The 16,504-nt window shown below is 34.4% G+C and overlaps 5 protein-coding genes across 5 annotated transcripts; 1 reads left to right on the top strand and 4 right to left on the bottom strand.

Annotated features, from left to right (window-relative positions):
* Positions 1–378: 378 nt before the first annotated feature.
* LOC146532178 (uncharacterized) lies at positions 379–1,843 on the top strand. The gene is made up of 2 exons (XM_085197283.1): positions 379–532; positions 1,319–1,843. The coding sequence occupies exons 1-2, from the start codon at positions 518–520 to the stop codon at positions 1,550–1,552; spliced, it is 249 nt and encodes an 82-aa protein (XP_085053409.1). The 5' UTR covers positions 379–517; the 3' UTR covers positions 1,553–1,843.
* Positions 1,844–2,779: 936 nt separating this feature from the next.
* LOC146532177 (uncharacterized) lies at positions 2,780–4,326 on the bottom strand. Its single transcript, XM_085197281.1, has 5 exons — positions 4,232–4,326; positions 3,860–3,896; positions 3,554–3,577; positions 2,975–3,349; positions 2,780–2,885 (listed from the first exon to the last, which is right to left on the bottom strand). The coding sequence occupies exons 1-5, from the start codon at positions 4,241–4,243 to the stop codon at positions 2,836–2,838; spliced, it is 498 nt and encodes a 165-aa protein (XP_085053407.1). The 5' UTR covers positions 4,244–4,326; the 3' UTR covers positions 2,780–2,835.
* Positions 4,327–6,239: 1,913 nt separating this feature from the next.
* LOC146532176 (uncharacterized) lies at positions 6,240–8,994 on the bottom strand. Its single transcript, XM_085197282.1, has 5 exons — positions 8,927–8,994; positions 7,830–7,866; positions 7,529–7,552; positions 6,960–7,319; positions 6,240–6,334 (listed from the first exon to the last, which is right to left on the bottom strand). Exons 1-5 carry the CDS (start codon positions 8,936–8,938, stop codon positions 6,282–6,284), a joined length of 486 nt encoding a protein of 161 aa, XP_085053408.1. The 5' UTR covers positions 8,939–8,994; the 3' UTR covers positions 6,240–6,281.
* A 1,443-nt stretch (positions 8,995–10,437) lies between these two features.
* Positions 10,438–12,011, bottom strand: LOC146532175 (uncharacterized). The gene is made up of 3 exons (XM_085197280.1): positions 11,905–12,011; positions 11,536–11,578; positions 10,438–11,456 (listed from the first exon to the last, which is right to left on the bottom strand). The coding sequence occupies exons 1-3, from the start codon at positions 11,917–11,919 to the stop codon at positions 10,591–10,593; spliced, it is 924 nt and encodes a 307-aa protein (XP_085053406.1). The 5' UTR covers positions 11,920–12,011; the 3' UTR covers positions 10,438–10,590.
* Positions 12,012–14,863: 2,852 nt separating this feature from the next.
* Positions 14,864–16,255, bottom strand: LOC146532174 (uncharacterized). Its single transcript, XM_085197279.1, has 3 exons — positions 16,144–16,255; positions 16,016–16,058; positions 14,864–15,906 (listed from the first exon to the last, which is right to left on the bottom strand). The coding sequence occupies exons 1-3, from the start codon at positions 16,156–16,158 to the stop codon at positions 15,038–15,040; spliced, it is 927 nt and encodes a 308-aa protein (XP_085053405.1). The 5' UTR covers positions 16,159–16,255; the 3' UTR covers positions 14,864–15,037.
* Between the last annotated feature and the right edge of the window lie 249 nt (positions 16,256–16,504).

The following is a 16,504-nucleotide window of genomic DNA, read 5'->3' as shown; positions in this document are numbered from 1 at the left end:
AAAACAGATAGAGTTACTGTGTAGACCCGACGGTTTTAGATTCGATTCCTACTGGAGGAAATGTTTTTGCAGAACATACATTGCATCGAGCAGCGAAAAGAAGGAAATGGAGAAACCAGGTTCCCTCTGCCTACCCTGCCATATGCGGGAGACAGCATTAAAATTTTGAAAGCTGGATATAATAATAATAATTTACCTTACTTAAACTAAAACGAGAAATTGGTTAAATAAAAATTAAAAAGGAACCAAAAAAAAGTTAACACGGACTTGCATATCCAAATAGTACATAAATAATAATTAATTAATAAATTGATCCTTTCGCAACATAGTTAAGAAATAATTTCTTATAATTTCTTACAATAATTGTTATTCTAGTTAACGCATATTACATTCAATTGATCCATTGTTGTTTTTTTCAAAAGATTAAAAACGTGTGAATCAAAGATTAAAAGAAGTTACTATAAAAGATGGTACTATTACAAGATTCATCTAATCTTATCTGTAGAAATCAAAGAACATGCATCGGTTAGCGGTAAGTAAGTTTTATTTTTTAATATTTTCAATTATTTAAGGCCTTCGTGGCGCAGCAACACGAGCTTATGAGTGTAAATGGAAACTGTAATAGTGGGTTCCCATATGGGGAATGAAATATTTGGACCGTTTATTTTGAAAGTGGTGTAAGTCCATTTTTGAGAAAAATGAGCTATCGCGTAATTCATGCTTAATTTAATGTAATTTTTTTATATATAACTAGTCCGTGTTTAATTTCTCAAAAAAAACCCATGTTTTGAACAACTTAAAATCGGTCGGTAAATGTAATTGCATAATCATCGACATACTAACCTTTAATTTTCTCGAAACAAAAGAAAATGGACTTACACCACTCTCAAAATAAACGGTCCATTTAATATTTTTATTTCTTCGCTGTGGTTCCGAGGTTAAACGCGGCGTCGACTTTTGCCAGACTTAGCCTTAAGAATTGGACGAAAGTTGAATCACTCAACCAGTCACGTTTACAGTCAGTCAGTAACGTGACGGTTGTGGGTTCGATCCCCACTTGGGGGAATGAACTATTAATTATTAATATTTTCATTTCTTCGACCGACGTTGAGTTCCGCAACTCACTACGGAATGCTTCGAAAATTTCGACGAAAATGGGGAACGGAGTGTCTTAACACTAGTTTCTCTCTGCCTACCCTACTATAAACAGAATACAGTGTAAATGATTTTATTAACATTTTCCTAATAATATAATTCTTCCCTTATAATATATCCATTATAATATCTTTCCCTTATAATATAATTCTTTTTTTAACAGATATTTCTGTGCGTGCTAGTGCTGAGTACGGCGGTACTTTGCGAGGATCCGCCGAGCTCCAAATCCGATCACCCCTCTGACCATCACCCTATGGAGCATCACCACGACCATCACAATGACCATCATGACCATCAAAACGACCATCAAAAGCCTCCAGGACCTCCACTATCAGCTGGCAAAATGCCTGAAATGCCTAAAATGCCAGATGCTAAGATGCCCAATTTAAACAGCTAAGCAATGAATTAAATATTTTTTTATTACAAAAAAATTTCGGTAAATTTCAAATATTATATTATATTAATGTATTTATAATATATTTTTAATACAAATAAATTTTAAAATTTAGTTTTGTATAGGTTTTTAAATGATATGATAGTAATTAAATATATTTTTTTGTAATATAAAAATAAGAATTGCTCGACTGATGACTTTGAAAAATGGAAACGAATATGTGAAATATTTGTGAACACACTTTTATACTAATATCATTTATTGTAATGGCAATAAAACAGTTGCAACTGATTATTTATTTTTTGTTGATATTTTCTTACTAATGGTCTATTTCTTCTATTTAACACTAACACTGTAGCACTAGTTATGCATTTAGAACAGTCGTGGCGAAGAGACACAAAATCTTATTGTAAACGCGATAGGTTGGAATTTCGATTCCCACACGAGGAAATGAAATATTTATTATTTACATTATTTCGTTCTAGTGCCAACTAATCACACGCAATGCCTCCAGAATTCGGCGGAAAATGGCGAATGAAGTGTCTAAACACTTAGTTCTCTCTGCCTATACCAGAACAGTAGCACCATAATTATAAATAGAGACGTTAACAATACCGATGCTTAGACCTTTCAAGAGTATTCCGAATAAGGCTTCTATCCTGGCAGATCATCAAAATTATACAAATTAAAGTTCTTATTTAATCTTATTTTATGTAATACAATTAAAATAAAAAAAACATTAAATTACATGAATTACCTAAGTAAAATGAGTGTACGAGGTATACATAATAATATAGTAGCAATAGCAGTTTGTCTTGTTGTTAGTATAAGTAATTGTTAGAAACGGTTCATTGGTAGCGTTAAGCAATAACAAATAATAACTCCAATTATTTTTCATACGATCTTACGAAATGCGTTTTTTCTATACAAAAATTTACAATATAGAATAAAGTTGAGGCCGGCTCATAGGTACCAGCGTGACAATGTAGAGGTGACGGTTGTAGGTTTAATTCCCTCTGGTAATGAGGCATAACGTGACATAGAGTTCCGTCAATCAACAGGAACTCAACACTACAGACTTTGATCGCCCCTGCCTTTCTTGTTCCTGCATTTTTCTTGGTAAAGTTTTCACTTTTGTAAAGTGTTTGGATGATGATAGACCAAATTATTTGGACTGATGATTATATACTAGTCAATTTACAAATTCTAGTTAAAAATAAAAAACGTAAATATTAAAAAAAACTATTTATTTAAACTAATAATTGAAATAACTAGTATCCATGTTCTTAGTATCCACCGTGGTGTCCATGTCCATGTCCATGATGTCCTCCGAGAACTAAAGATGATTATAATAATTTAAAAACAAATTTAGCCAAGACAAAAAGAATAAGTTTTATGTTTCAAATTTATTCTATTTTTATTTACCATCGGTTCCTCCTAGACCAAGTCCATGTCCAAGTCCATGACCAAGTGCCCCTACAGTTTCAAGTCCTGCCTGCATTCCGAGACCTGCTTGTCCAGCGAGACCTCCTGCCCCACCCAATTCAACCTGCTTGGTGAATCCAGCTTCAGCTCCTATACCTCCTTCGCCACCAAGATGCCCTCCAAGAGAAACTTCTTCCCTATAACCTCCGTGACCTGCTAGTAGACCTTCTCCACCAAGACCTCCATGTCCTGCAATACCTCCTGCAGCACCTCCTACAAAATCTACTTGTTTGGTTAATTCAGCTTGCCCTCCGAGTTCTCCTACAAGATTCCCTCCAAGTTCAGATGCTCCTCCCAATCCTCCGTGTCCTCCACCTAAAAATAATAACATATCTTACGAAATTATAATTTCTAGCATTATATGAATACAATACAGATTAAACATAATTTCTAAACACAAGTGACTAGAACATATATTCTATAGAATATATTTTAAAAATAATAAAAAAATAAACATTAATTCGACACAAATTTATGAAATCAGAATACTGTATATATAAAAAGTTCAAGATTTCATACCATGTCCGTAGCCATATGGGTGACCTGAAAAATAAACCTGTATCAATTTTATTGACATTATAAATTCAGAACTCATTTAAATTATTTGTAATTTATAAAAAAAAAAAAGTAAATCGAAATTTTAAAATTTTAAGTTAACAAAGTAAAAAGAAACGTATACCTACTACTTCTTAGTTAATAGAACCTGTCATTTACTTACAAATTTTAATTTGTATATATTATTTTCCATTTTATTTTCTTGTTTAATTTGAAAAGCTACTATTAAGTTAAAAATAAGTAAGTATATATGTATACGTTCTTACGTACCGTAGGCTACAGCAAGCACTGCTAGGAGGCACAAAATCTGAAATTAAATTTTGAAAAAGTACACAAAAATATACCTAGCTATAACATGTTGGAAAAAAATAGATTTATTTAAAGGAGAAATACTAAATATTAGTTTACTGCAATACAAACATGTTTTCTTTCTATTTAATTTCCATCAATAACCTTTTATGAATTTATAGTAATAATTTAAAACTTACACATATAATTTTAAAAAATATAGGCTTTAGAAGTTAAACCTAAATCCATTTTTATATATATAAAATAAGTAGATCGATATTATAAGCCAGCAATTAATGAAAGAATCTTTTTAATTGAAAAAATGTGCAAATTTATTATTCCTGATATACTCACTTTGAAGGCCATTGTCGTGTATGTGCAATTGCAACCGTTACTGCCTCGATGCACATCATAATCCCTATATATATTTCTATGATTATCTATAAAATTGCCATTTGACATTTGCCATTTGCCATTGTCAAATATACACAAATAAACAATGTCATAGATCTAACTGACTTTTATCTTATAATTAAACAACATAAGGTGGTAAACTAATCTGTTTCAGGAACTAAAATGATAGGTATTTTTAAATATATTAAAATTATATACATACAAAAAATTTTTTTTGATACAGGTAGGCAGAGGGAACCTAGTGTTAAGACACTCCGTTCTCCACTTCCCGCGGAAATATAATATAAAATAGAATATTTGTGTTCATAAGTTGAGTAAAACCAAATTTTAGAATGATTTGGACTTTGATTGCTGAGTTACATTATTCCTTCAATGTATCCCGTACACAACAGGATAGGTAGAGCTTCCAATCTCGAAGCCTATAATTAATATCGACATTAGCGGGACAAGGATTTTTCAATCCCGCGGGATCATAGCACTTCCGGGTCTCGTATATACAAAATATAAATACATGTATAAGACCTAATTAAGATTAAATAACATAACTTCACATCGATTTATGTTTTACATAATTATATAAGCATGTGTAAGAAAACAGTAACAAATGTTGAAAAACAAAAATCACATAATCATTCACTCATATTAGCTTCACACTGTATCCCGCAGAAGGGTAGGCATAGGTAGACATTTTATAAAGCCTGAAAGTTTCTGTGCGCATACAGCCAACGTCGATAAGAAATGAGGAAATGACTTTGTCCATTTCAGTGGCGTAGCTAGGGGCATCAAAAGGAAAGGGGCATCAAAGTCGACGATTATTATTTTTTAAAGGTAGCCAATGTCACATTTTATTGTCTGACACTTGATCTACGTGAGAGTAGAAGAAAGACACTTTGTTTTTTTTTTAGACCTTAGACCATTTTAAAGGGCATCAAGTCCCCTAAGCCACACCGGGCAGCAAATACCCTAGCTACGCTACTGGTCCATTTCCAAACACTTAGAAGGTTTTAAATAATTTAGAGGCACCTACGAATCTAAAATATACTAAAGTGTAAAAAATATTATTTGCTCCTAATATATTGGAAGGCGCTTATAGCTTATAGGATTTATTTTTCCTGTGCCTGTACGCCACGACTGGCCTCCAAACTAAATTGACTGATTGATAAATAATTCAAATTAAATCAGCTTCACGCTGTATCGCCCGCCCAGCAGAGGGAACATAGTGATAAGACACTCCGGTCTTCACTTTCCGCCGAATTTTTCATAGTATTGCGTGTTGAGGGGTGGAACTCGACGGCGGACTTGTACCTTAGTGCCAGAGCGAAGATATGACACTATTAAGAAATAATAATTCATTTCCTCGAGTGAGGATCGAACCCGCAACCGTCGCGTTACAGTTTGTGCCCCTGGGCCACAACGGCCTTTGATAAATAATTGTTGTAAGGTAATCCATGGATTACCTAAGCAAAATGAGTGTACTCGTATTCCTCATAATATAGCGGTAATAGCAGTTTATCTTGTTGTTATTATACTTAATTGCTAGAAACAGTTCTTTGCTAGCGTGAAACAATAATAAATAATAGCTGCAATTACTGTTCATTGGATCTTGTGAAATATCTTTTTCTATATACATATATTATTCTTTATAGCTGTTACTTAAATATATTTTACTTTTTTTTTAATTTACTCAGTAGTAGAAGTTTTAATAATATCAACTTATTAACGAGGCCAATTAGAGAGTGACTGTAAAATCGACTGGTTGGGGGTTCTATCCCCATTCGACGACATGAAATGTTTATTTAATTTTATGTTTACTTTTAAAAAGATTAAGTGGGATTATTAACTGAAGTAGCATCTTTTTTTGCCTTTGAATCTATTTAAGCACATATTGCAGCAATTGGAAGTAGCATGGCAAAATACTATGGCAAGTGAAATTAAAAAAGAAAACAAATATTTAAAAAACTATTTTATTTAATAATTAATCGGAGGAACTCTAGTATCCATATTCTTGATATCCACCTCTGTGTCCTTGGTGTCCTCCGAAACCTAATAAGAACAATAATAATTTTACTATGCATATTTAACAAATATAACACAAATAAAACATATCTTTCATCTATATATATAAAATCGAAAGGTCATTCACTCATCACGAAATCTCAGAAACTACATGTGCTAGGAATCTCAAATTTTGCATAGGAGTTACTTATAGGACGTAGGTGCACGCTAAGACGGGAATTTGTAATATTCGACTTCTAAGGGGTTGTTTTTGGGGTCGAAAGTTTGTATGAAACTTTGTTACTACAAATGTTAGGAGTCTCAAATTTTGCATAGACGTCACTAGGACGTAGTCATGGAGACAGAAATTAATAATAACATAGTTCACGCGGGTGAAACCGCTAGCGGGCCGCTAGTGTTTAATATAATTTATAGAGGCCAGTAGTAATGAAGGGGTAAAAAGTCTGACTACAGTCTTGACTGGATGTAGATTCGAACCCCACTCGAGGAAATTAAATATTTGTTTAAATTTATATTTCCACTTCTTCGCTATGGTGTCAAGGCCAAGCGTGGCGTTGAGTTCCGCCACTCAACATGCAATGCATCCAGAATTTGTCAGCTGTGTGCCGGATACAGTGTGAAATTTTTTATTTGTTTTAATAGAATTTATTACCTTCGGCTCCTCCGTGACCATGTCCGCCAGCTCCTCCATGTCCTCCAAATCCTGCTTGTGCACCGAAACCACCTTGCCCACCGAAATCTACTTCTTTTCTGAACCCAGCTTGACCTCCGATTCCTCCTTCCCCTCCGAGGTGTCCTCCAAATCCAGCTTCCTCTCTAAAACCTCCTTGTCCTCCAAAACCTCCTTGTCCTCTATGACTTCCTTGTCCTCCAAGACCTCCTTGTTCTCCAAAACCTCCTTGTCCTCCAAAATCTACTTGTTTCCTGAATCCAGCATGTGCTCCGATTCCGCCTTCTCCTCCGACATGCCCTCCAACTTCACCTTCTTCTCTAAATCCTCCTTGCCCTCCACCTACAAATTATAACATATCTAACGTTATTAAAATTTAATTTTAATAATTCATTCAAATTTAAACTTTAATACAAAAAATATTAGTTAGTAAATTGTATATTTCTTCATATGTTTTAATGACTAGAATATAAAAAAATAAATAAATTGAATATTGCATTATTTCAAAACAAATTTATAAAATTAGAATATTTTATAACAAAATGTCATACCATGTCCGTAGCCATATGGGTGACCTGTAAAACAAGTTTAAATAAAAATTTATTTAAAACTCAATCAATAAAATTAAATCAATACAATTATTGATATTATGATTTATTAATAATTGTAATTATATTGTTAGATAAATTTTAAAAATATTAAATGGGGAAAGGGGAGTCCCAACACGAGGTTCCCTCTGTCGAACCTGCTGTGTGGATTGTCACCAAAGTTACTTTAAGGAACTTCCTTCCTAATTATTTTTAAATTATAATTACATTAAATTAATATTAATAAGTACTTATATGTACATACCGTAGGCTACAGCAAGAACAGCTAGGAAGCACAAAATCTGAAATTAAATATTTAATAGTTACTTATATGAAAATATAAGATGTCTGTCGTCTCGCCAGGATATAAACATACGACTGTAATCGTGGCAGTAATAATTTTACTATGCATATTTAACAAATATAACATAAATAAAAAATATCTTTCATGTTTAGTATAATTTATAGAGGCCAGTAGTAATGAAGGGGTAAAAAGTCTGACTACAATCTTGACTGGATGTAGATTCGAACCCCACTCGAGGAAATTAAATATTTGTTTAAATTTATATTTCCACTTCTTCGCTATGGTGTCAAGGCTAAGCGCGGCGTTGAGTTCCGCCACTCAACATGCAATGCCTCCAGAATTTGGCGGAAATGGAAACGGCAGTGCCTTCACGATAACGGAATGTCTTAAGACTGCTGCTATGTGCTAACCCAAATGTTAGTGCAAAAATATTAATTTTAATTATTATGCTATTTAATATTAATGCTACTAAAATTAAGGTAAAAAACCTGATGTTGACTGAATTTTATTAATAAACTAGAGGACCCGGACGCGGCTACGCCTGCTTGAAATATAAGAATATAATTTCTACAGAAATATAATTTCAATCTAGATGAAATGCTAAAAGTGACTATTATATTTATTTTCATAAGGATGAATATCAAAATGTCGCGGTAACGAACACGGTCGCGTAGCGACGACTGTTGTTATTAACATGGCAGAATAAATTGCATGTCAAATTAGAAAGTATTTTAATTTATTAGTATATATGTGTAATGTAATATTATATAGCCTATAGCACTTCTGAAGAATGCAGCTTTCATACAAAACAAAAACAAAGTAAATCGATCCAGTAGATCCAGAGATCTTAGCGTTCAAACAAACAAACAAACAAACAAACAAACAAATAAACTCTTCCGCTTTATTATATTAGTATAGATATTTTCAATATATTCCTTTGTTGCATAAAAATAAAACCAAAAACTACAATAATAATATTTTAAATTTAAATAAAATAAATACCAAATAATTTCACACCACTATAGCGTCGCGAAAATAACTTCCTAATAAATACTCACTTTGACGGCCATTGTTGTGAAAGTACTGTCTCGAACTACAATACAATCCTTATATATTAATACTAGTGGACCCGGACGCGGCTACGCCTGCTTCAACTATAAGAATATTTATTAAATATATTCATGAAATTATTTTCAATTCTCAATAGAATTAGTAAGAAAATATAAGCTCAAATACTCAAAAAGAATAATAAGTAGATACACATTATTAGAAAAAAAATATCTGAGTTATTGAAATGAACTAACAAAAGGATTAAAAGTAACTAAAGGATAGATATTCTTAATTTTAGAAAAAGTTTTCCTTGCGTGCGTACATAGATATCGACTCTACGAAATAACTAAACATTTCTCTCTATTAAGTAGGATAATTTTAACGGGCAATATCAAATAAAATAAGAAGAGAACCAAAGTGTAGCTTAAATTAATTATAAACAACAAATAAAGTTCGAAAATGTATGAAAATTTATAAAACCGTCAACGTCATCTGCCCGTTCGCGTCGGTCATACTGTGCCGCCCGCTAGGTGGCTAGGTCATTTGGAATCAGTGACATCTCCTTAATTATTTATTAGTATGTTACTATAATTTCAATCTAGATAAAATGCTAAAAGTGACTATTATATTTATTTTCATAAGGATGAATATCAAAACGTCGCGGTAGCGGTCGCGTAGCAACGACGGTTGTTATTATCATGGCAGAATAAATTGCATGTCAAATTAGAATGTACTTTAAAATATAATAGTATATATGTGTAATGTAATGTTATATAGCCTATAACACTTCTGAAGAATGCAGCTTTCATACAAAACAAAAACAATGAAAATCGGACCAGTAGATCCAGAGATCTTAGCGTTCAAACAAACAAACAAACAAACAAACAAACAAACTCTTCCGCTTTATTATATTAGTATAGATTGGTATCTACAAAATTGGCATTTGACCCAATGATATCTAACTAAACAATATGAGGTGATAAATCTGTTGTAGGAACTAAAATGTTTAATGTTTAGAAAAAGATTAAAATATTTTTTTTAAAGAATGTTTTGTAAACAACATAAATTCGAAATATCTAATAAAAACTAGATAAATACATAAATTAATTTACATTGTAACATATTTAAGACTCATTTGGGGTAAGGGACTACTTGAAATATTGAATGATGAAAAGCTTTCTTTCCATAATTTAATACAAAATAAAAAAGAAATAGTAAATTTCCTTTTATTGCTTGTTTTGTACTCGTATGAGGCAAAATCTAGTCTTAAAAAGTTTTATCTAAAATAAACAAGCCTTGGTTAGTCTGTATTAATTTCGTTATCAAGTCAAACTTGCCATTTATTGTCCTACTCTACATTCATAAAGTATTTTTCCTAATGCTATCAGAATTTAGGTCAAATATTACTTTAAAACTTGATATAATATGATAAGGGGGGGATTTGAAATTAAGTTTTTTATAATTTAATATAATATAAATGGGAAAAAAATTATTGTGTTTGTTTTTAATTAAAAATATATTTTTATTGATAATTGTTTATTCATAAAATATATTTACAAAATGACTACTTAACAACAATAACCTTCTAACCGTTTCTACGAAAGATGTCGATATCACGTAGAAGTCGAACAAATATTTCGATCGTCTTAGGAAACATATTGATTTCATTTAATTAATGGCCTTTTCCGTATCCATAACCTCCATAACCAGAGACTCCGTATCCTCCGTAGCCTCCGTACCCATTGTAGCCTACAGGTACAGCTGCCGCCACAGGCACTGCTGCTACAGGAGCTGCCGCCACAGGGGCAACAGCTACAGGGGCGGTTCCAACAATTGCGCCGGAACCAAGTCCACCACCTTCGAGCAATAAAGCTCCATCTTGTGCATTTCTGGCAACTGCATCAGCGACGGCTTGAGCTTGTGCAGCGCTGGTAGCAACAGCGGCAGCTTGGGCTCTAGCAGCGTTGGAAATACGAGCCGCCTCTACAGCACGCGCATTAGCAATAGCCACTGCTTGTACTCTAGCGGCGTTGGCAATACGTTCTGCTTCGACCGCACGGGCAACTTCGGCGGCAGCGGCAGCCGCAGCACGTCTAGCGGCTTCAGCTGCACGGGCGTTTTCATAGGCAGCAGCACGAGCTCTTTGAATGTTAGCAATACGAGTGGCGTCCAAGGCCTGGGCATTTTGGAGGGCATTAGCTTGTCCAGCTCTTGCGGCAACTTCAGCAACACGGGCACCCTGTATTGCAGCAGCAGCAGCGTTGGCGATTTGAGTAATTTGTACGGCTTGAGCATTTTGTATAGCGCTAAGCTGAGCAGCTCCTACGGCAGCGGCGTTATTTAATGGAGCACTGCTGCCTATTCCATTACCACCAACAAGTCCTACTCCGCTTCCAATTAAAAGGCCTGACCCCCCTGATATAGCAGCTGCTGCAGATCCAAGCTCATATCCATTTGATATCGGGGCAGCTACAACAGCCCCAGAATAACCGCTTTGAGAGGCACTCGAGTCACTAATGGAATTTCCTCTTCTGCTTACTGTAATTTTCAATAATTTAAATACATATATTCATATATTTGAAAATATATATTAATAAAGTAGCTTTATTATGCTTACCATCTCCAAGCACATCACACGCCAAAGCGATGACGAAGAGAACCTGAAAATTAGAATTATAAAATAAATAAATAAATAAAATGAGCCTTTATTCATGAAAATTAGAATTACTTGCATTCATTTACTAAAATTTATTTCTTTTAGGCATAGTATGACCCTAAGCACACAAAAAAGGAACCGTATGAAAAAGGGAACCTATTAACTTCATATTTTTCTTATAATTTCCCCTAAAATGGGGAAAAATATTACAAAATCATTTTGCAACGACAGACACACTTCCCTTTTTGTAAACCTTCATATTATTATATTAAAATTAAAAAATATACTAAATTTTTTTTAATAAGCCGAGTCCATTATATCAATCCTTACCGTAAATGGAGACATTTTGTTAATTCCTTAAGTGAAGTTGCTTAAAAGAACTAATATGTGTTAATAATGCCTCGTACAAATTGCATGCATTTTTATACTGTACCAATGTATTTAGAATTCAAAAATACTTGTATATTTGAATATACCAGTTACGTTAAGTGTATATAGAAAAAATAATTGGTGAACCTGAACACACGAGAAATATAACGCTCGACCACACTCTAAAGAAAAAGTTGAACGAATAATCACCTATATAAAGTACAGCTTTAAACACTACAATGCTTTGTATATAAGTAGAATAATTCTGTAAATTATATAGTTTATTTACATTCATTTACATTTTGACACAATTTAACACCTTCTAATTTATGGATGTTTAAGTTATTAATATAAACGTTTCAGTAATTGGAGTGAGTTTGCAATGTATGTTTATTAAAGAGGGTAAGATATTCGTAAACATAATTAAAATAATGGGATTTGAATCCATAGCCATACCCTCTTGAGTTTAACAACAGAAAAAGTAATCTATTAATGTAAAAAAAAAATTCGTAGCGACTAGACTAGCAAGGATATGTATAATTTTAAATCTTTATGTCAATCAATATGTACTTTTATTATATAATAGTAATAAATTTTACATTTTTAAACATACATTAACATAAGAAATACATTTGAAAATATGAAAAACACCCTTTCGACGGTGGGAGGTCCAAGCTATCGGTGGCTAGGACACTATAGAGAGGTACCTCCTCACAGTATGCGCCATCTCAAGTAAAACTGGCCAAGTATAAACAACAAATCATTAATATAATCTATATATATAAAATCGAAAGGTCACTCATCACGAAATCTCAGAAACTACATGTGCTAAGAATCTCAAATTTTGCATAGGAGTTACTTACAGGACGTAGGTGCTCGCTAAGACGGGAATTTGCAATATTCGATTTTTAAGGGGTTGTTTTTGGGGTCGAAAGTTTGTATGAAACTTTTGTATGAGCCATGGAGACAGAAATTAATAATAACATAGTTCACGCGGGTGAAACCGCGAGTGGGCCGCTAGTAATTATATAATATGAAAATTAACTACATAATTAAGGCGTTGTTAAAGCGTGTTCAACAGATATTAAGTCATGCAATTATTATTGTATACATCTTACATATTCTGATACAAGCAAAACTAAATTAGGTGTAATGCAGAACAAAATGCAGTGAAAATTTAAGAGAAATTTTAGAAAAATGTGAGAAAAAGGAAAAAATAACACTTGCAAATAGATCGCTTCATATCTTTTTATTTACCCGACTGCGCGACGCAAAGGGTTTTGTGTTTATCAATCTATGCATGTTAAGGCCGTCCTGGCCCAGGAGCACAAAGGTGTGACTATAACGCGACGGTTGTGGGTTCGATTGTATGGGTAATTGAATGAAGAAAAGGTCTCGACTTTCAATTATAATGAACTATGCTGTTTGTGTTTTTCTTTTTAATTTTATGCAGTCGAGTTTTGTGTTTTTATAATATTTTATATATTTCTTTAGTAATTATAAATTAACTAGCGGACGCGCGCAGCTTCCCTTGCTTAATTAGGAGTGAATTCTAATAAACCACGAAACATGTTTCCAATGAAATATTTTTAAGAGCCTAAATTTCAAATTTTATAATAATCGGTGGCGTTTTAAAGATTTTTCCATACAAACTTTCAACCCCTTATTCGCACCCTTAGGGGAAAAGTTCTAGAAAATCACGAAACACGTGTTCAATTAAATACTTTTAAAAATCTAAATTTCATTTTTTATAAACATCGGTGCCGATTTAATTTTTTTTCCATACAAACTTTCCACTCCTATTTCACCCCTTTAGGGTTAAAATTTTTCAAAATCCCTTCTTAGTGGACGTCCAGATTACGAAAGTGAACAACTGTCCAAATTTAACGTTTCTACGCACAGCGGTTACGGCTGTGCGTGCGTCTTACCTCAGTCAGTGAGGACAAGTCCTTTTATATATATAGATAGAAGATAGTAGTACTTTCGTTTCAGCTTCATGCTATGTATATCCCGCTTCATTGTTCCCGCATTTAGCAGAGTAGGCAGAGTGAACCTAATTTTAAGACGAAAAATGAACAACTACTTTCCGCTGAATTACTTGAGGCCACCCATTGCTTTGGTACTGACGCGAAAAAATGAAAATATTAAATATTTCCTTTCCTATCCTATCCTACTGCAAACGCCATAGCTGTGAGTTCGATGCCCACTGTACGAATACGAATAATTGTAAAATTATTTTCGGTTTCCTAACTCAGGTAGTAGGTTACCGCCAAGTTTCCAAGATGTTGTAGTGTGGCAGAACATAACGCTGTCTTTTTCTACCAAAGTGAGGAAACGCTGTATACAGTCTATTTCCTAAGAGTGTCTTAAAACTACTCTCTGCTTCTCTCCTTTCTGCTTTAAAGGAAAAAGCGTGAAATTCTTTTTTTATACTTTTTAATGGATATGGCAAGGTAGGCAAAGGGATTCTAGTGTTAATACCCTGCTGTTTGCGGGATACAGCGTGAAGTTGATTTTATTTTTTTTGTTTTTTTTTTTGCTTCATGCTATATCCCGCGTATAGCAAGATAGGCAGAGGGAACCTGGGAACGTAGTGTTGACACATATAAGTATATAGTGTTAAGACATATAAGAACGTATTGTTAACACAAATACTTCCGTGCCCCGTAGTGAGAATCGAACCCACAAATGTCGCACGTTTATGCTCCTATGCCACGACTGGCCTCATTTTCTTAGGTAATGTCTATAACTTATAAGAATGCCATAAAATGATGAATTTTATTTACAAATGCGTCTTAATAAAGATTTAGGAATATTATATGATAGCAACATATTTTTGCATAATGTCGTATGCAAGAAGTTAAAAAGTTTCACTTCAAAAGGAAGGTTAATGTGTATGGGTAAATAAAAATCTGTAAAATATATGCAATGGTATGTATTCTTATATTATATTTACAAGACCAGTACTTATTTAATCAAAATAACAATAATATGCCGCTAGCCATTTCTTTGGATTGAGTCGAAATGGATGTAGAAATTATATATCTCTATCTATTTGGTATCACCACTAATACAATATGCAGAATTCGTTATTCTATATCTTCTTTCCATACCCAAGACCAAGACCGCCGAGACCGCCGAGGCCGTATCCTCCGCCGTATCCCCCACCAAGACCGAGTCCAAGACCGTCACCGAGTCCATATCCGATGCCGACGGGAACTGCTGCGACTTTTTCGACGGCCACAGGAGCTGCTGCAACCACTGCACCACCGAGACCACCGAGACCACCTCCGCCGTACAAACCAGCACCACCACCTCCACCGAGTAATAAAGCGCCATCTTGAGCGTTTCTTGCTACAGTATCTGCAACAGCTTGTGCTTGAGCAGCACTAGTAGCAACTGCAGCAGCTTGGGCTCTAGCAGCATTAGCAATACGTGCCGCTTCAACAGCACGAGCGTTAGCGATGGCAGCAGCCTGGACACGGGCGGCATTGGCTACACGTTCTGCCTCAACAGCACGAGCAACTTCAGCAGCTGCAGCAGCAGCAGCACGTCTAGCTGCTTCAGCGGCACGAGCATTTTCGTAAGCGGCGGCCTGGGCCCTTTGTATGTTAGCAATACGAGCTGCATCTAAAGCTTGAGCGTTCTGAATAGCGTTAGCTTGGCCTGCCCTAGCGGCCGCTTCAGTCACACGCGCTCCTTGGATGGCAGCAGCGGCTGCATTAGCGATCTGCGCAGCCTGAACAGCTTGAGCGTTTTGGATGGCACTAAGCTGAGCAGCACCAACAGCAGCAGCATTATTTAAGCCACTACCTCCACCGTAGAGGCCAGATCCCACAAGGACTCCGCCTGAACCTCCGATGACACCGCTAGAGATGCCCGCTGCAGGCACACCGAGGCCAAGACCAGCACCATACCCAACTATTCCACTCTGAGCTGTACTAGAATCAGCAACTTTACTTACTGAAAATAAAAATCAAATATAACTAAAATTATAACGTGATTATCTTGCAAATATTTAATTATAATTTTACGTCAATACGTATATGTATTTAAAATGTTAAAAGCTAACCATCTCCAAGTACTTCGTACGCCGCAACGATGACAAAGAGAAACTGTAAAGCAAAGAGAAATTGAATAGAAAGTTATAATAATCATAATGAAAAATAAATGCCTATTCTTAGTTAACCCTCAACTTACCGTAAGTCGAGACATCGCTAGCTAGTTCCTTATCAAACTGATATAAGTAAATGATAACAATCTACAAAATGCTTGCACTTTTATATAGCACCCAAAACTACAAGTTACAAATTAAAATGTTAAGTAGTCTTACCGCCGCCCTATTTGAATATGATTACCTGCCGATGTAAAAATCGTTCGCTGAACCTGTACTGCAACGATACGGCTGACAACACAACTTTGAATATTATATATAAACAGCTAATACTAAAATAGACTTTATTACACTAGTTAACAAAGCCTAAATTGAATCAACAGGAATATTATAGTGATTTATTCATGCCATTCATAGAGTAGGTACCAGTTGAAATCGTGCACATCC

This window comes from Heliconius melpomene, chromosome 14 (assembly GCF_056956725.1).
Source record: "Heliconius melpomene rosina isolate 202511_hmr_F chromosome 14, ASM5695672v1, whole genome shotgun sequence".
In the NCBI taxonomy this organism is placed as follows: domain Eukaryota; kingdom Metazoa; phylum Arthropoda; class Insecta; order Lepidoptera; family Nymphalidae; genus Heliconius; species Heliconius melpomene.
The sequence above is the reverse complement of the archived record's forward strand: the minus strand, read 5'-3'. Positions and strand labels throughout refer to the sequence as shown.